At 47.5% G+C, this 20,763-nt stretch overlaps 1 protein-coding gene across 3 annotated transcripts in view; it reads left to right on the forward strand.

Moving 5' to 3' along the window:
- Nucleotides 1-20,424, forward strand: part of LOC137309878 (cytochrome P450 2J2-like) — a 65,679-nt gene extending 45,255 nt beyond the window's left edge. For 2 of the 3 annotated variants that reach the window (XM_067977895.1, XM_067977893.1), the window contains exons 5-9: nt 72-248; nt 4,504-4,645; nt 12,077-12,264; nt 17,532-17,673; nt 19,169-20,424. In XM_067977895.1, the coding sequence (XP_067833996.1) occupies nt 72-248; nt 4,504-4,645; nt 12,077-12,264; nt 17,532-17,673; nt 19,169-19,350 (831 nt within the window). In that variant the 3' untranslated portion in view covers nt 19,351-20,424. The remainder of the gene's footprint in view (nt 1-71; nt 249-4,503; nt 4,646-12,076; nt 12,265-17,531; nt 17,674-19,168) is intronic. The other variant, XM_067977896.1, reaches the window with a different exon arrangement.
- Nucleotides 20,425-20,763: the final 339 nt, after the last annotated feature.

A 20,763-nucleotide genomic window follows, 5' to 3' on the forward strand; every position in this document is an offset into this window, starting at 1 on the left:
AATTCCCATCAGAGGCCACAAGATCAATCTTTATCACCTGTGCTTTCTCTTTCTCTGTAATCGCTGATCAGCTGTTCAACCTTTTCCCGATGGTGATGCAGTTCATGCCAGGAGCACACCAGAGGCTGTTTGAAGAATGGGATCAACTGGAGTCCATCCTCTTGGAGCAGGTGAAGCAACATCAACAGAGCAGAAACCCCGAGACCCCACGAGATTTCACAGATTGTTACTTAAACAAGATGGAAAATGTAAGGGGACACCCAACCGCAAATCGAATATCTATCACAATGTTTAGCAGAGGGATACATACACAGACACATACACATGTACACATACACATACACATACACACATACACATACACACATACACATACACACAGGCACATACACACATGCACACAGACACACAGAGACATACACACAGACACACATGCACATACACACAGGCACATACACACATACACACAGGCATACAGACACATGCACACAGACACACATACACATACACACAGGCACATACACACAGGCACATACACACATACACAGACACAGACACATACACACATACACATACACACATACACAGACACAGACACATACACACATACACATATACCCGTGGTATTATAAGAATGCTGAGCCAAGAAAGCAGAGATTGGAAGCAGTGATCAACATGGGTATTGAGGGGGAATTTATAAAGGAGAAGAGAGAGGTTGAGGAAGGAAACTGAAAGGCATAGGATCCAGACAAGAGAATGGTCCACAGCCAATAGTGGGGAGAAGGGAGGCGAATTCATTGAGGGCTAGAGTCAAAGGATTAGGGTTTGGAATGAAGCATGGTGGGAGGAGGATTTAGAGATATTGAAAGCTAATTTGGATTTATAAATAGAGACATAGAGTACAAAAGCAAGGAAGTTATGCTAAACCTTTATAAAACACTGGTTAGGCCCCAGCTGGAGTATTGTGTCCAATTCTGTGCACCACACTTTAGGAAGGATGTCGAGGCCTTAGAGAGGGTGCAGAGGAGATTTACTAGAATGGTACCAGGGATGAGGGACTTCAGTTCTATGGAGAGACTGGAGAAGCTGGGATTGTTCTCCTTACAACAGAGAAAGTTAAAGGGAGATTTACTCGAGGAGTGCAAAATTATGAAGGGATTTGATAAAGTAGCATATTATCATAATATCTTACAGCACAGGAGGAGGCCATTCGGCCCATTGTGCCTGTGCCGGCTCTTTGAAAGAGTTATCCAATTAGTCCCATTTCACTGCACTTTCTCCATAGATCTGTTAATTTTTCCTTTTCAAGTATTTATCCAATTCTCCTTTGAAAGTTATTATTGAATCTGCTTCCACCGCCCTTTCAGGCAGAGAATTCCAGATCATCACAACTCACTGTGTAAAAATACATTTCCTCTGTGAATAAGATCTGTGTCCTCTGGTTACTGACCCTTCTGCCACTGAAAATAGTTTCTCCTTATTTGCTCTATCTACGGACCAAATGCTGGAATATGGGATTAGAGTAGACAGGGCTGATGGCCGGCGCGGACACGATGGGCCGAAGGGCCTCTATCCGTGCTGTATAACTCTATGACTCTATGACTCTATAAAACCTTACATGATTTTGAACACCTCGATCAAATCTTCTCTTAACCTTCTCTGCTGTAATGAGAACAATCCCAGCTTCTCCAGTCTCTCCACATAACTGAAGTCCCTCATCCCTGGTACCATTCTAGTAAATCTCCTCTGCACCCTCTCTAAGGCCTTCACATCCTTCCTAAAGTATGGTGCCCAGAATTGAACACAATACTCCAGCTGAGGCCTAACCAGTGTTTTATAAAGGTTGAGCATAACGTCCTTGCTTTTGTACTCTATGCCTCTATTAATAAAGCCCAGGATCCCAGATGCTTTTTTAACAGCCTTCTCAACTTGTCCTGCCACCTTCAATGATTTATGTACATACACCCCCAGGTCTCTCTGTTCCTGCACCCCCTTTAAAATTGTACCATTTAGTTTATTTTGCCTCTCCTCATTCTTCCTACCAAAATGTATCACTTCACACTTCTCTGTGTTAATTTTTATCTGCCATGTGTCTGCCCATTTCACCAGTCTGTCTGTGTCCTCCTGAAGTCTGTTACTATCCTCCACATTGTTTACCACATTTCCGAGTTTTGAGTTATCTGCTCACTTTGAAATTATGCCCCCTATACCTAAGTCCAGGTCATTAATATCTTTCAAAAAGGGCAGTGGTCCTAATACTGACCCCTGGGGAACACCATTGTATACTTCCCTCCAGTCTGTAAAACAACCATTCACCACTACTCTCTGCTTTCTGTCCTCTGGCCAATTTTGTATCCACGCTGCCACAGTCCCTTTAATCCCATGGGCTTTAATTTTGCCAACAAGTCTATTATGTGGTAATTTATCAAATGCCTTTTGAAAGTCCATATACACATCAACCACACTACCCTCATCAACCCTCTCTGTTACTCCATCAAAGAACTCAATCAGATTAGTCAAACACAATTTTCCTTTAACAAATCCGTGCTGACTTTCATTTATTAGCCCATAAATTTCTAATACTGTATATATATTATTAATAAGTGTATATTTCAAAGATGCAACATTTGTCATGATTGAGAAGATGATGAATTTATGAGAGCGAAGCTCTAGCAAATTCAGATGTTATCTGAATTTCTCAATGTCTTCTTTATTTATTCTGTATTTCATTTTGGGTTCAGATGACTGATGTTATAAAAACATAGTGGTCATTATTTAAAAGCACCTGGCAGTAACTCTTGGCCAAATGCATCTGTAGGGTATTTCTCGCTGGCGGGTTTGTACAAACGGCTGCCCTGGTATTGAGGTAGGAGCCACATTTGATTTGAAATACTCTGTGCAGAGATACTTGCTGGAGATTACAATATAAATGCAGTCAGCATGTTAAATGACTGATTCTCTGTGCTGGAGAATCATTGCTGATTGCTCACTTGTTGGGAAGCTATCGGCCATTCTTTGAGGCTCATGGTCTTTATTCTCCTTTCTCTTTTCTTCCCATTCCCCCAAAATAACAGCATGTGGTCTACAGTCCTGACACTCGCTCAAATCTTAGTAATAACTGCAAACTTGCAGATTGTGCCCCCAACACAACACCATCTAGATCATTAATAAAAATAGTAAAGAGCAATGATCCTAACACCAATCCCTGCAGGACACCACTGGTGGCCGGTCACCAAACAGATCCAAATCCATCTACAACCATATTCTGCCTATCACCTTCCAGTCAGTTCTCGATCCAGCTCAACATGTTACCACTAACACTTCGATCTTGTAAATAAGCCTTTTATGGGGCTCATAGATTGTTTCACAAATGATGAAACACCAACTGGTGGACTAGTTACTGTCTCCCACGAAGAAAATATATGTCACACGGTGAAGATGAACGCATTTTGATGCTGCACTTCACGAAAAGAAGTGAGCCTGGTACGAGAGGTCACAGTCCTGAGGCAGAAAGTCAGCCAGGTCACACGTGGTTGCCCATTGAGCTGGTAGCCATGCTGATGAGTGTCCACCTCAACACATTGACTGTAGGAAGATAGGGAAATGAATAATGTGTTGAACAGGATAGCTCCACAGCAGATGCAATTATATTGTCCTTTACTGGAAGACATCTGGTGAATGAGACATAACACAGGTTGCATGGTTCGAGAACAATTCCAGGGGTTTGCTTGATACTTGGTAGAACTTTTCTTCAGGAGCTGGAATGGGTTCAGGAACATAGGTATCGGGGTGGGTACCATGCTCTGTGGAGGGAGCTGGTCTAATGGGTGGTACATAGGTATCGGGGTGGGTACCATGCTCTGTGGAGGGAGCTGGTCAATGGGTGGTATGTATGTATCGGGGTGGGTACCATGCTCTGTGGAGGAGCTGGTCTAATGGGTGGTACATAGGTATCGGGGTGGGTACCATGCTCTGTGGAGGAGCTGGTCTAATGGGAGGTATGTATGTATCGGGGTGGGTACCATGCTCTGTGGAGGTGCTGGTCTAATGGGTGGTACATAGGTATCGGGGTGGGTACCATGCTCTGTGGAGGTGCTGGTCTAATGGGAGGTATGTATGTATCGGGGTGGGTACCATGCTCTGTGGAGGTGCTGGTCTAATGGGTGGTACATAGGTATCGGGGTGGGTACCATGCTCTGTGGAGGTGCTGGTCTAATGGGAGGTATGTATGTATCGGGGTGGGTACCATGCTCTGTGGAGGAGCTGGTCTAATGGGAGGTATGTATGTATCGGGGTGGGTACCATGCTCTGTGGAGGAGCTGGTCTAATGGGAGGTATGTATGTATCGGGGTGGGTACCATGCTCTGTGGAGGAGCTGGTCTAATGGGTAGCATAGTGCTTCCTCCTTCAGTGATTTCCAGTGGTCCTCTGACAATAACAAAGTGAATGACAGTGTCCTTTTCCTCCTCTGCGGTTGTCACGTTCTCTGGTTTCCTTTGGTAGACTAGTGGCGATGGAACTTCCTCCTTCAACCAGAAGAGCCTGATCGCGAGCGCTACTGACCTCATGGTGGGTGGAACCGAAACCGTCGCATCAGTGTTACGGTGGCTGTTACTCTACATGATGACATATCCATCCATCCAAGGTACGACATAACCCATGGCTACAGACAGCGGGGAGCTCTGAGAGTCAGGAATCAAAGTTATCAGTGAAGGATGAGGAAACTGGGCCTCATTTATTTGGAAAAGACGAGACTTCCAAGTGGATCCAAATAAAATGTTCAGCATTTCTTCCTCAATGTAGGAATGGAAAAAGGTGTCAGATCGTGTGATGCCGAGATTTCCACTAAGAAAGGCACAGTGTGCAATGAGTTAACCAACCTTCAACACAAGAGTGGTGGTGGGGATGTTATTTGGAAAATCAAAGTCTCACACAGCACAGATTCAGTGCCTCCACTGGCTCGAGGAAAGAGCTGCCCGATTCGACCCGTTCCCCTGCTCTTTCCCCATAGCCCTGCATCAGTATCCACTCACGGGACTGTCTGAAGTGGGGTTCAAACCCGACACATTCAGAAGCTGTAAATCTACCATTGCGCTAAAGGTTGGCTCCCCGGTGTGAGCACTCAACGCAGACCAGGTATCTGCCATTGAATTTTCTAAGCTGGATACTCCGCATCTGCCCACTGAACCATTGAGAGAGTGAAAGATGTCATTCAATTCGGGATTCAATTTTGAAGAACTCAAATCATTTTTTGTTCTGCGTTGAGAAGCTGTTTCTTCCTCGGGAGCGAGAAGATGATCAACTCCCATCTCCATCGTCGTCTGTCGTGGAAATAATATTTAATTATTCCTCAGGAGGTGTAGTTAATGCCACTTCTGGTAGTTATGCTATGCCTCAAAGCAGCACCTTCACAATCTCAGGATGTCCCAAAGCACTTTTACAGCCAATGAAGAACTTTTGAAGTGTAGTCACTGGTGTAACGTAAGAAAGATAGAAGCCAATATTCGCACAGCAAGATCCCATAAACAGCAATGTGATAAGAACATAAGAACATAAGAAATTGGAGCAGGAGTAGGCCAATCGGCCCCTCGAGCCTGCTCCGCCATTCAATAAGATCATGGCTGATCTGATCCCAACCACGAATCTAAAGAACACAAGAAGTCGGAGCAGGACCCGGCCACACAGCCCCTGGGCCCTCTCCGCCACCCACAGGGCATTGACCGATCCGAACTCAGCTTCATGTCCAATTTCCTGCCCGCTCCCCATAACCCCTAATTCCCTTTACTTCTAGGAAACTGTCTATTTCTGTTTTAAATTTATCTAATGATGTAGCTTCCACAGCTTCCTGGGGCAGCAAATTCCACAGACCTACCACCCTCTGAGTGAAGAAGTTTCTCCTCATCTCAGTTTTGAAAGAGCAGCCCCTTATTCTAAGATTATGCCCCCTAGTTCTAGTTTCACCCATCTTTGGGAACATCCTTACTGCATCCACCCGATCAAGACCCTTCACAATCTTATATGTTTCAATAAGATCGCCTCTCATTCTTCTGAACTCCAATGAGTAGAGTCCCAATCTACTCAACCTCTCCTCATATGTCCGCCCCCTCATCCCCGGGATTAACCGAGTGAACCTTCTTTGTACTGCCTCGAGAGCAAGTATGTCTTTTCTTAAGTATGGAGACCAAAACTGTATGCAGTATTCCAGGTGCGGTCTCACCAATACCTTATATAACTGCAGCAATACCTCCCTGTTTTTATATTCCATCCCCCTAGCAATAAAAGCCAACATTCTGTTGGCTTTCTTGATCACCTGCTGCACCTGCATACCAACTTTTTGATTTTCTTGCACTAGGACCCCCAGATCCCTTTGTACTGCAGTACTTTCCAGTCTCTCGCCATTAAGAAAATAACTTGCTCTCTGATTTTTCCTGCCAAAGTGCATAACCTCACATTTTCCAATATTATATTGCATCTGCCAAATCTCCGCCCACTCACCCAGCCTGTCTATATCCCCTTGCAGGTTTTTTATGTCCTCCTCACTCTCTACTTTCCCTCCCATCTTTGTATCATCTGCAAATTTTGATATGTTGCACTCGGTCCCCTCCTCCAAATCGTTAATATAGATTGTAAAGAGTTGGGGACCCAGCACCGACCCCTGTGGAACACCACTGGTTACTGGTTGCCAGTCCGAAAATGAACCATTTATCCCAACTCTCTGATTCCTGTTCGATAACCAATCCTCCACCCATGCCAGAATATTACCCCCAATCCCGTGATTTTTTATCTTAAGTAATAATCTTTTATGTGGCACCTTGTCGAATGCCTTCCGGAAGTCGAAATACACTATGTCCACTGGTTCCCCTTTATCCACCCTATACGTTATATCCTCGAAGAACTCAAGCAAATTTGTCAGACATGACTTCCCCTTCATAAAGCCATGCTGACTTTGTCCTATTAAATTATGCTTATCTAAATGTCCGTTACTGTCTCCTTAATAATAGACTCCAAAATTTTACCCACCACAGATGTTAAGCTAACTGGCCTATAATTTCCAGCCTTCTGCCTACTACCCTTTTTAAATAACGGTGTTACATTAGCAGTTTTCCAATCTGCCGGGACCTCTCCTGAGTCCAGGGAATTTTGGAAAACTATCACCAAAGCATCCACAATCCCTACTGCCACTTCCCTCAAGACCCTAGGATGGAAGCCATCAGGTCCAGGGGATTTATCCGCCTTGAGTCCCATTATTTTACTGAGTACCATCTCCTGAGTGATTTTAATCGTATTTAGCTCCTCCCCCCCGAGAGTCCCCTGTTTGTCCAGTGTTGGGATATTCTTAGTGTCCTCTACTGTAAAGACTGAAACAAAATATTTGTTCAGCATTTTTGCCATCTCCATGTTTCCCACCATTAATTTCCCGGTCTCATCCTCTAAGGGACCTATGTTTGCCTTAGCCACCCTTTTTCTTTTTATATAACTATAGAAACTCTTGCTATCTGTTTTTATATTTTTTGCTAATTTCTTTTCATAATCTAACTTCCCTTTCTTAATCAATCCTTTAGTTACTTTTTGCTGTCTTTTGAAGAATTCCCAATCTTCTATCCTCCCACTAAGTTTGGCTACCTTATATGTCCTTGTTTTTAGTCGGATACTATCCTTGATTTCTTTACTTAGCCACGGATGGCTGTCATTTCTTTTACACCCTTTTTTCCTCAGTGGAATATATTTATTTTGAAAGTTGTAAAATAACTCCCTAAATGAACACCACTGCTCATGTACCGTCTTACCCTTTAATCTATTTTCCCAGTCCACTTTAATCAATTCCGCTCTCATACCATCATAGTCTCCTTTATTCAAGCTCAGTACGCTTGTTTGAGAATCAACCTTCTCACCCTCTAATTGGATATGGAATTCAACCATGTTGTGGTCGCTCGTTCCAAGGGGATCCTTAACTAGGACATTATTAATTAATCCTGACTCATTACACAGGACCAGGTCCAAGGTTGCCTGCCCCCTTGTAGGATCAGTTACATACTGCTCAAGAAATCCATCCCTGATGCACTCAATGAACTCGTCCTCAAGGCTGCTCTGCCCAATTTGATTTGTCCAGTTAATATGATAATTAAAATCCCCCATAATTATGGCTGTTCCCTTATTACATGCCCCGACTATTTCCTGATTAATACTTCTTCCAGCAGAGTTGCAACTATTAGGAGGCCTATATACTACGCCCACTAATGTTTTTTTTCCCTTATTATTCCTTATCTCCAATGACTGGATAATGACTGGATCACCTGATTTTTAGGGGTTTTGGTTGAGGGATAAATATTGGCCAGAACACCAGAGAGAATTCCTTTACTCGTTGTCAAACAATGCGATCAGATCTTTTACATCCATCTGAAAGGGTAGAAGGCACCTCCAACAATGCAGCACTCCACCTCAACAGTGCAGCACTCTCTCAGTGCAGCACTCCCTCAATACTAACCCCACGACAGTGCAGCACTCCCTCAGTACTGACCCTCCGACAGTGCAGCACTCCCTCAGTACTGCCCCTCCGACAGTGCCGCACTCCCTCAGTACTGACCCTCCGACAGTGCAGCACTCCCTCAGTACTGACCCTCCCACAGTGTAGCACTCCCTCAGTACTGACCCTCCGACAGTGTAGCACTCCCTCAGTACTGACCCTCCAACAGTGCAGCACTCCCTCAGTACTGACCCTCCGACAGTGCAGCACTCCCTCAATACTAACCCCACGACAGTGCAGCACTCCTCAGTACTGACCCTCCGACAGTGCAGCACTCCCTCAGTACTGACCCTCCGATAGTGCAGCACTCCCTCAGTACTGATCCTCCGACAGTGCAGCGCTCCCTCAGTACTGACCCTCCGACAGTGCAGCACTCCCTCAGTACTGACCCTCCGACAGTGCAGCACTCCCTCAGTACTGACTCTCCGACAGTGCAGCACTCCCTCAGTACTAACCCTCCGACAGTGCAGCGCTCCCTCAGTACTGACCCTCCGACAGTGCAGCACTCCCTCAGTACTGACCGTCCGACAGTGCAGCACTCCCTCAGTACTGACCCTCCGACAGTGCAGCACTCCCTCAATACTAACCCCACGACAGTGCAGCACTCCCTCAGTACTGACCCTCCGACAGTTCAGCACTCCCTCAGTACTGCACTGAAGTGTCAGTCTGGATTATTTGACCATGTCCCTGGAGTGGGACTTGCACTCATGACCTTCTGACTCAGACGCGAGTGCTCCCCGTTGAGAGATGGCTGACACTATCTCCAGGACAGCAGCTCTGTTGGAACTATAGGAGTCCCCGTCACAGCAAACTAGAGAGTAATGGATTAAAAATAAAGTTATTGTCGTTTGTATCATTTAAGGTTATAAAACAAACATTTCCTGGACGCACAATGTGTCGGGACCTCAGTGAACGTGTAGTATACATTTCCTCATCCAATGCCTGCCTTCAGCTGTCTGGACCCTGAGCTCGGGGATACTCTCCCCAAACCTCTCCGTCTCTCTACCTCTCTCTCCTCCTTTAAGATGCTCCTTAAAGCTACCACATTGACCAAACCTGTCCTGATATCTCCTTATATGGCTCAGTGTCATAGTTTGTTTGATAATCGCTCCTGTGAAGCGCCCTGGGACATTTTACTACGTTAAAGGCACTATATAAATGCAGGTTGTTGTTAATGAGAAATTGGCCTTAAAGTATTGTGTTACAGGAAAGAAACTATCTGAGGGAACATTGATGGGTCTAGAACAAGGGGCCATAGTCACAAGATTAAATGTAAGAGATTTAGAGCAGAGAGTGATGGTGACTTCATCACACAGGAGGTTGTGAGACTGTGGGATTCATTTCTGGGGTTAGTGGTTGATGCAGAAACTGTTCCAAGTCAAGGTGAGATTGGATAGGTGGATAATGAAAAAGGGATGGAATGGATATAGGAACTGGGAGTGTAAAGGTGATTGGAACTATTTGCTGGTGTGCAGGCAAATTCAGATTTGGACTGGTTGAGCCAAATGGCCTGTTTCCATGTTACAGCTTCTAAGTATTTCATTGTATCAGAGTGGTTACAGCACAGGAGGAGACTGTTCGTCCCATTGTGCCTGCGCTGAGTCTATGAAAGAGCCATAAAATTGTTCCCATTCCCCTGCTCTTTCCCCAAATATTTATCCAATTCCCTTTTGAAAGTTACTATTGAATCTGCTTCCATCCCCATATCGGACAGTGCATTCCAGATCATAATAATTCACTGCGTAAAATTTTCCTCATGTCACCTCTGTCTCTTTTGTCGATCACCTTAAATCTGTGTCCTCTGGTTACCGACCCTTCTGCCACTGGAAACAGTTTCTCCTTATTTGCTCTATCAAAACTGTCCATGATTTTGAACACCTCTATTAAATTTACCCTTAACCCTCTCTGTTGTAATGAGAACAATCCCAGCTTCTCCAGTCTCTCCACATAACTGAAGTCCCTCATCCCTGGTACCATTCTAGTAAATCTCCTCTGCACCCTCTCTAAGGCCTTGACATCCTTCCTAAAGTATGGTGCACAGAATTGGACACAATACTCCAGCTGGGGCCTAACCAGTGATTTATAAAGGTTGAGCATAACTTCCTTGTTTTTGTACTCTGTGCCTCTGTTAATAAAGCCCAGGATTCCATATGCCTTTTTAACAGCCTTCTCAACTTGTCCTGCCACCTTCAATGATTTGTGTACATACACCCCCAGGTCTCTCTGTTCCTGCATCCCCTTTAAAATTGTACCATTTAGTTTATTTTGCCTCTCCTCATTCTTCCTACCAAAATGTATCACTTCACACTTCTCTGTGTTAATTTTTATCTGCCGTGTGTCTGCCCATTTCACCAGTCTGTCTGTGTCCTCCTGAAGTCTGTTACTATCCTCCACATTGTTTACTACATTTCCGAGTTTTGAGTTATCTGAAAACTTTGAAATTATGCCCCCTATACCCAAGTCCAGGTCATTAATATACATTAATACTGACCCCTGGGGAACACCATTGTATACTTCCCTCCAGTCTGAGAAACAACCGTTCACCACTACTCTCTGCTTTCTGTCCCTTAGACAATTTTGTATCCACGCTGCCACTGTCCCTTTAAACAAGTCTATTATGAGGCACTTTATCAAATGCCTTTTGAAAGTCCATATACACATCAACCACACTACTCTCATCAACCCTCTCCGTTACTTCATCAAAGAACTCAATCAAGTTAGTCAAACATGATTTTCCTTTAACAAATCCATGCTGACTTTCATTTATTGGTCCATACTTTTCTAAATACCAATTAATTTTGTCCTGAATTATTGTCTCTAAAAGTTTCCCCACCACCGACGTTAGGCTGACCGGCCTGGAATTACCGGGTTTATCCCTCTCCCCTTTTTTGAACAGGGGGGTAAGATTTGCAATCCTCCAGTCCTCTGGCACTGACCCCGTATTGAATGGTAGCCCTTGGAGAGGGTACAGAGGAGGGTAAGTGGGATGATACCAGGGATGAGGGACTTCAGTTCTGTGGAGAGATTGGAGAAGCTGAGATTGTTCTCCTCAGTGTAGAGACGGTTAAGGGGAGATTTAATATAGGTATGAAAAATTATGAAGGATTTTGACAGAATAAACAGTGTTTCCACTGGCAAGAGAGTCTACAATCAGAGGACACAGATTTAAGATAATTGGCAAAAGAGCCAATGGGGAGATCAGGAGAAATTTATTCATGCAATTTATTCATGCAACTAAATGTAATGATCTGGAATGTGCAGCTTCAAAGGGCAGTGGAAGCAGATTCAATCATAACTTTCAAATTGGATAAATACTTGAAAAGGAGAAATTTACAGGGCTGTGGGGAAGGAGCAGAGAATGGGACTAATTGGTAGTTCTTTCACAGGCACGATGGGCTGAATGGCCTCCTCCTGTGCCTGCATCATCCTATGATAATAAGGTAATGGTGTCAAACATGAAGAGCCACTATTTGAGATGAAATATGACACTATTGGATATTATGATTGGGTGTTAGTTTTGATGATTTTCTTCCTGTCCTGTATGTGTTACAGACAAGGTTCACCATGAGATTGACATCATGATTGGGCCTGACAAGCAGCCATCTTGGACAGATCGGGTGAAACTGCCGTACACAAACGCCGTGATACACGAGGTGCTGAGACTGGGCAACGTCATTCCTTTGAACGTTCCACGGCAGACCACCAAGGATGTGGAGCTTAAAGGATATCGGATCCCAAAGGTGAAAACCCTACGATTCCTGAGTCAATGCATCTTGAGGATGTGGTAGGGTGGGATGGGGTGGATAGGGATAATCCCAACGATGTAATCAGTGATACAATCCAGGCCAGAGATATAAATCCAATCCCGGGAAAGTTGTCCCAATGTTTCAGGTGCTGCCTTCCAACCTTTAACAGTTGGAGTAGAAACTGCCAGGGGATTTGGCGTGGCAGAGAGTGGGACCTTTAGATTCAAATGTTGACTTGTACGCTTGACATCACAAGGAACCCACGCTTCTCTCTGATACCAGCGTTCAAATCCTGCCTGAGGCAGGGGGTTAAAATTGGAGCTTCCTCTTCCAGTTTTTGGTACTCTGCCTTCCTGATCTTACCATCCAATTTGAACAGGGGAGTAATTTTGAAAGAAAGCCATCAGTTATTTGGGTAACAAATGGTTAAATCAATCTAATTGAACGGTAGGCCTTGGAGAGGGTACAGAGGAGATTTACCAGAATGGGACCAGGGATGAGGGACTTCCGTTACGTGGAGAGACTGGAGGATCTTCATGTCTCGAACAGAGAAAATTATTATTTTCTTTGTTTTCATAAAACAAACCATAATCCATTTATTTTTGTTAGGAGAGGGTATTAAGGAACCAAAGCAGGTAGATGGAGTTAAGATACTGATCAGCCATGTTGCAATTGAATGGCAGAAGAGCTTAGAGGGGCTGAATGGCCTCCTGCTGTTCGTATGAGTGGGGTACCAAAACCCACCAGCCACAAGTATCCCACTGGATGTCAACTTAGAATTCAGAGCCAGAGTTCCAGTTTCCACTCACGGGACTGTCTGAAGTGGGGTTCAAACCCGACACATTCAGAAGCTGTAAATCTACCATTGCGCTAAAGGTTGGCTCCCCGGTGTGAGCACTCAACGCAGACCAGGTATCTGCCATTGAATTTTCTAAGCTGGATACTCCGCATCTGCCCACTGAACCATTGAGAGAGTGAAAGATGTCATTCAATTCGGGATTCAATTTTGAAGAACTCAAATCATTTTTTGTTCTGCGTTGAGAAGCTGTTTCTTCCTCGGGAGCGAGAAGATGATCAACTCCCATCTCCATCGTCGTCTGTCGTGGAAATAATATTTAATTATTCCTCAGGAGGTGTAGTTAATGCCACTTCTGGTAGTTATGCTATGCCTCAAAGCAGCACCTTCACAATCTCAGGATGTCCCAAAGCACTTTTACAGCCAATGAAGAACTTTTGAAGTGTAGTCACTGGTGTAACGTAAGAAAGATAGAAGCCAATATTCGCACAGCAAGGTCCCATAAACAGCAATGTGATAATGACTGGATCACCTGATTTTTAGGGGTTTTGGTTGAGGGATAAATATTGGCCAGAACACCAGAAAGAATTCCTTTACTCGTCGTCAAACAATGCGATCAGATCTTTTACATCCATCTGAAAGGGCAGAAGGCACCTCCAACAATGCAGCACTCCACCTCAACAGTGCAGCACTCTCTCAGTGCAGCACTCCCTCAATACTAACCCCACGACAGTGCAGCACTCCCTCAGTACTGACCCTCCGACAGTGCAGCACTCCCTCAGTACTGACCCTCCGACAGTGCAGCACTCCCTCAGTACTGACCCTCCGACAGTGCAGCGCTCCCTCAGTACTGACCCTCCGACAGTGCAGCGCTCCCTCAGTACTGACCCTCCAACAGTGCAGCACTCCCTCAATACTGACCCTCCGACAGTGCAGCGCTCCCTCAGTACTGACCCTCCGACAGTGCAGCGCTCCCTCAGTACTGACCCTCCGACAGTGCAGTGCTCCCTCAGTACTGACCCCCCGACAGTGCAGTGCTCCCTCAGTCCTGACCCTCCGACAGTGCAGTGCTCCCTCAGTACTGACCCTCCGACAGTGTAGCACACCCTCAGTACTGACCCTCCGACAGTGCAGCGCTCCCTCAGTACTGACCCTCCGACAGTGCAATGCTCCCTCAGTACTGACCCTCCGACAGTGCAGCGCTCCCTCAGTACTGACCCTCCGACAGTGCAGTGCTCCCTCAGTACTGACCCTCCGACAGTGCAGTGCTCCCTCAGTACTGACCCTCCGACAGTGCAGCGCTCCCTCAGTACTGACCCTCCGACAGTGCAGCGCTCCCTCAGTACTGACCCTCCGACAGTGCAGTGCTCCCTCAGTACTGACCCTCCGACAGTGCAGCACTCCCTCAGTACTGACCCTCCGACAGTGCAGCGCTCCCTCAGTACTGACCCTCCGACAGTGCAGCGCTCCCTCAGTACTGACCCTCCGACAGTGCAGCGCTCCCTCAGTACTGACCCTCCGACAGTGCAGTGCTCCCTCAGTACTGACCCTCCGACAGTGCAGCACTCCCTCAGTACTGACCCTCCGACAGTGCAGCGCTCCCTCAGTACTGACCCTCCGACAGTGCAGCACTCCCTCAGTACTGACCCTCCGACAGTACAGCGCTCCCTCAGTACTGACCCTCCGACAGTGCAGCACTCCCTCAGTCCTGACCCTCCGACAGTGCAGCACTCCCTCAGTCCTGACCCTCCGACAGTGCAGCACTCCCTCAGTCCTGACCCTCCGACAGTGCAGCACTCCCTCAGTCCTGACCCTCCGACAGTGCAGCACTCCCTCAGTCCTGACCCTCCGACAGTGCAGCACTCCCTCAGTCCTGACCCTCCGACAGTGCAGCGCTCCCTCAGTACTGACCCTCCGACAGTGCAGCGCTCCCTCAGTACTGACCCTCCAACAGTGCAGCACTCCCTCAATACTGACCCTCCGACAGTGCAGCGCTCCCTCAGTACTGACCCTCCGACAGTGCAGCGCTCCCTCAGTACTGACCCTCCGACAGTGCAGTGCTCCCTCAGTACTGACCCCCCGACAGTGCAGTGCTCCCTCAGTCCTGACCCTCCGACAGTGCAGTGCTCCCTCAGTACTGACCCTCCGACAGTGTAGCACACCCTCAGTACTGACCCTCCGACAGTGCAGCGCTCCCTCAGTACTGACCCTCCGACAGTGCAATGCTCCCTCAGTACTGACCCTCCGACAGTGCAGCGCTCCCTCAGTACTGACCCTCCGACAGTGCAGTGCTCCCTCAGTACTGACCCTCCGACAGTGCAGTGCTCCCTCAGTACTGACCCTCCGACAGTGCAGCGCTCCCTCAGTACTGACCCTCCGACAGTGCAGCGCTCCCTCAGTACTGACCCTCCGACAGTGCAGTGCTCCCTCAGTACTGACCCTCCGACAGTGCAGCACTCCCTCAGTACTGACCCTCCGACAGTGCAGCGCTCCCTCAGTACTGACCCTCCGACAGTGCAGCGCTCCCTCAGTACTGACCCTCCGACAGTGCAGCGCTCCCTCAGTACTGACCCTCCGACAGTGCAGTGCTCCCTCAGTACTGACCCTCCGACAGTGCAGCACTCCCTCAGTACTGACCCTCCGACAGTGCAGCGCTCCCTCAGTACTGACCCTCCGACAGTGCAGCACTCCCTCAGTACTGACCCTCCGACAGTACAGCGCTCCCTCAGTACTGACCCTCCGACAGTGCAGCACTCCCTCAGTCCTGACCCTCCGACAGTGCAGCACTCCCTCAGTCCTGACCCTCCGACAGTGCAGCACTCCCTCAGTCCTGACCCTCCGACAGTGCAGCACTCCCTCAGTACTGACCCTCCAACAGTGCAGCACTCCCTCAATACTGACCCTCCGACAGTGCAGCGCTCCCTCAGTACTGACCCTCCGACAGTGCAGCGCTCCCTCAGTACTGACCCTCCGACAGTGCAGTGCTCCCTCAGTACTGACCCCCCGACAGTGCAGTGCTCCCTCAGTCCTGACCCTCCGACAGTGCAGTGCTCCCTCAGTACTGACCCTCCGACAGTGTAGCACACCCTCAGTACTGACCCTCCGACAGTGCAGCGCTCCCTCAGTACTGACCCTCCGACAGTGCAATGCTCCCTCAGTACTGACCCTCCGACAGTACAGCGCTCCCTCAGTACTGACCCTCCGACAGTGCAGCACTCCCTCAGTCCTGACCCTCCGACAGTGCAGCACTCCCTCAGTCCTGACCCTCCGACAGTGCAGCACTCCCTCAGTCCTGACCCTCCGACAGTGCAGCACTCCCTCAGTCCTGACCCTCCGACAGTGCAGCACTCCCTCAGTCCTGACCCTCCGACAGTGCAGCACTCCCTCAGTCCTGACCCTCCGACAGTGCAGCGCTCCCTCAGTACTGACCCTCCGACAGTGCAGCGCTCCCTCAGTACTGACCCTCCAACAGTGCAGCACTCCCTCAATACTGACCCTCCGACAGTGCAGCGCTCCCTCAGTACTGACCCTCCGACAGTGCAGCGCTCCCTCAGTACTGACCCTCCGACAGTGCAGTGCTCCCTCAGTACTGACCCCCCGACAGTGCAGTGCTCCCTCAGTCCTGACCCTCCGACAGTGCAGTGCTCCCTCAGTACTGACCCTCCGACAGTGTAGCACACCCTCAGTACTGACCCTCCGACAGTGCAGCGCTCCCTCAGTACTGACCCTCCGACAGTGCAATGCTCCCTCAGTACTGACCCTCCGACAGTGCAGCGCTCCCTCAGTACTGACCCTCCGACAGTGCAGTGCTCCCTCAGTACTGACCCTCCGACAGTGCAGTGCTCCCTCAGTACTGACCCTCCGACAGTGCAGCGCTCCCTCAGTACTGACCCTCCGACAGTGCAGCGCTCCCTCAGTACTGACCCTCCGACAGTGCAGTGCTCCCTCAGTACTGACCCTCCGACAGTGCAGCACTCCCTCAGTACTGACCCTCCGACAGTGCAGCGCTCCCTCAGTACTGACCCTCCGACAGTGCAGCGCTCCCTCAGTACTGACCCTCCGACAGTGCAGCGCTCCCTCAGTACTGACCCTCCGACAGTGCAGCGCTCCCTCAGTACTGACCCTCCGACAGTGCAGCACTCCCTCAGTACTGACCCTCCGACAGTACAGCGCTCCCTCAGTACTGACCCTCCGACAGTGCAGCACTCCCTCAGTACTGACCCTCCGACAGTGCAGCACTCCCTCAGTCCTGTACTGAAGTGTCAGTCTGGATTATGAGATCAAATCTCTGGCATGGGACTTGAACCCACCACCTTTCTGACTCAGAGACCAGAGTGTTACCACTGAGCATCGGCTAACACTGAGCTGTTGAGGGAGTTGTTATTGAGTGTTTGAAGTTTTTCGTTGGCTCTGTTTCTCTCAAATTGCCTAAGATGTCTTAGACTGAAGGCTGTATCTCACACAGGGCACTACGGTCATCCCGTCCCTCACTGGCGTGCTCATGGATGGGACACAATGGGAATCTCCCACCCTCTTTAACCCGAACCGGTACCTGGCTGAAAATGGACAATTCCGTCCAGTTGATGCACACCTTCCATTTTCTACAGGTACGTGATTTAATGTGGAGTAACGAATGAGAGAGACAGAGAAAGAATAGAGATAATAGCAGAGGGAGGCAAAGGAGAGGAGCAGAGTAAAAGACAGAAGCAAAGGCCACCTAAAAAGAAAGGAAACGAGAGAGAACGGGTGCTGGGAGACACAGCGGAACAGAGAGATGGAAAAACGGAATAGTAAGAAACAAAAGGAAGGGAGCAAGAGAATACAATCAAAAAATTAGAGACAGAGAGAAAGAAAGTGATACCTGGAGGGTGTAAAGATAAACCTGGGACAGGATGGTGTTGGATGAAATCAGGGAAGTGAAAGGAAAGCTAAGGAGCAGAAAGTGGGAGGAATGTAATTGAGAAAGAAACAGGGAGAAACAGGTGGGCTCAGAATGTGTTCGAGGTGTTTATATCCGTGGTGTTTTATATAGTTTGTGTTTGAGAGTGATAAAAAATCAGAAACTAGAAATTAGCCCAGGGGCACATTTCTAGAGGGAAAGAATTGAAAAGCAGAGAAGTTATGGGGTCGGCCATTTAAGACTGAGATGAGGAAAACTTTTTACACTCGGGGTTGTGAATCTTTGGAATTCTCCACCCCAGAGGGCTGTGGATGTTCAGTCGTTGAGTATATTCAAGGCTGAGATCAATAGATTTTCGGACTCTAGGGGATCAAGGGATATGGGGATTGGGCGGGAAAGTGGAGTTGAGGTTGAAGATCAGCCATGATCTTATTGAATGGTGGAACAGGCTCGAGGGGCCGTATGGTCCTACCCCTGCTCCTATTTCTTATGTTCTTATATTTTTAAACTTGTATCTAACCTTGGTTAGACCACACTTGGAGTACTGTTCACAGTTCTGGTCTCCATATTATAAAAAGGATATGGTGGCTCTGGAGAAGGTGTAAAAAAGATTTACAAGGATGATACCAGAACTGAGAGGATATCCTTATCAGGAAAAATTGAACTGGGCTGTGGCTGTTTTCTCTAGAAGGCTGAGGGGTGACCTGATAGAGTTCCTTACCTTATGAAGGGGATCGATAGGGTAGAGTTGGAGAAGATGTTTCCACTTGTGGGGGAGACCAAAATTAGGGTCCATAAATATAAGATAGTCACTAATAAATCCAATAGGGAATTTAGGAGAAACTTCTTTAGGGAGTGGTGAGAATGTGGAACTCACTACCACAGGGAGTAGTTGTGGTGAATAGCATAGATACATTTCAGGGGAAGCTCGATAAACACATGAGGGAGAAAGGAATAGAAGGATATGCAGATAGGGTGAGATGAAGTCGGGAGGGAGGAGACTCGTGTGGAGTATATGCTGAATCACCTGTTTCTGTGCTGTAAATTCCGGATAATTCTATGTAAGAGACAAAGCAAGCAAGAGATACAGAGAGGTGAGTATGTCGATAAAAGGACATGGAAGAGAGCTGGGGTGGGAATAATTGTGACTCAGCTCCTCCACGGAACTACATCTCCTGACCTTCTCTCTTTCCCATTCCCAGGTCACCGTATGTGCATTGGAGTAAACCTGGCTCAGATGGAGCTCTTCTTATTCTTCACCGTCCTCATGCAATGTTTTCACATCGAAACACCAGAAGGAGATTGCCCTTTGGATCTCAGTGGAGTCTATGGGTCCACACTCGCTCCATCCCCCTATCGAATATGTGCCCGCCTTCGAAAATAAGGAAATGAGCTCCGCCAGTTTTGCTGCACTTTCAGGGTGGGTTTTTTGTGACTTTGCAATCCTTGGGTAGAATATTCTATGCTTTAAATGGCCGTGCCGATCCCTCAGCACAGCTCCATAACCTTAAGAGTGTAAGAACTCTCCCACTGAGCCTTTCACATTCCCAGGGCATTCCAAAGTGATTCACAATCAATGAATTACTTGTGAATCGCAGGCTCTGTAGGACCATCCTGTGCACATAAAGGCACCAACAGAGAAAAGATTATTAACCAATTTTGGTAATGTTGTTTGAGGGGTTAATATTGGACATATGCTCGGCTCCTCTTTAGCTGAGCAGAGAGATGGAAGCTTGATTTAACATTTCATCAATACTCCAATGAAGTGTCAAGTTAGATTAGGTGCTGAAATCTCCAGAGTGAGGTTGGAACTCATGGGGGTAGGAATTCGACCAACTACAATTAAAATCGGAAGGGATGAGACTCCACATTTTTAAAAGTTAATTTTCAGTGCCAGAGAGGTTACATAGAATTACATCGAATGTACAGCACAAAAACAGGCCATTCGGCCCAACAAGTCCATGCTGGAGTTTGTGGCCTCCTTATTCTTCCTACCAAAATGTTACCACCTCACACTTACTTATATTGAAATTCATTCACCATTTACCAAGTTGTTTGACAGTCATTAATATTTACCATGGCCATTAAAAGTTAGCTTAGATCTAAAAAAACTCAGCTTACCTTTCTCTCTGTAGATTAGTATGTTTCCAGCTGGGCAGCAGAGCAACTTTGTGCTGGTCCATTCATTACAGCCGGCGAGCTGTCCTTCCCGTGCAGCTTTCAGAGGAGCAGCGCATCTGGTAGAGCAATGTCCAGATTTCCACGCTTGATTGCACATATCAACTCACCAGAAGCTCCTCTTCCATTTGCCCTTAAACAACAGGGTGAGCACTGGTCAGCTCTCCGTTATTTGTGGAGCAAATCCCGGGCCCACATCTCTCTAGAGAGGTTCGAGTCTCTTTGAAAAATACAGCAACACTTCTACAGTTTGACCAACTCTCCCCTTTCTGAATCTCTTGTAGCCCTTTAGATGAAATTCTGTGCCATCGTGTTCACCTAAAGAAATACCGAAGGTTTCTAACGCAGCAGGTTATTGAAGATGGGGTCGAAATTCAAATTGGGCAGCAGGGCATCGAACACCCATTACAGGCCCAGCCCGATATTCACATTGGACAGCAGGGCATCGAACACACGTTACAGGCCCAGCCCGATATTCACATTGGGCAGCAGGGCATCGAACACCCGTTACAGGCCCAGCCCGATATTCACATTGGGCAGCAGGGCATCGAACACCCGTTACAGGCCCAGCCCGATATTCACATTGGGCAGCAGGGCATCGAACACCCATTACAGGCCC

The sequence above is a fragment of the Heptranchias perlo genome, unplaced genomic scaffold (assembly GCF_035084215.1).
Source record: "Heptranchias perlo isolate sHepPer1 unplaced genomic scaffold, sHepPer1.hap1 HAP1_SCAFFOLD_188, whole genome shotgun sequence".
In the NCBI taxonomy this organism is placed as follows: Eukaryota; Metazoa; Chordata; class Chondrichthyes; order Hexanchiformes; family Hexanchidae; genus Heptranchias; species Heptranchias perlo.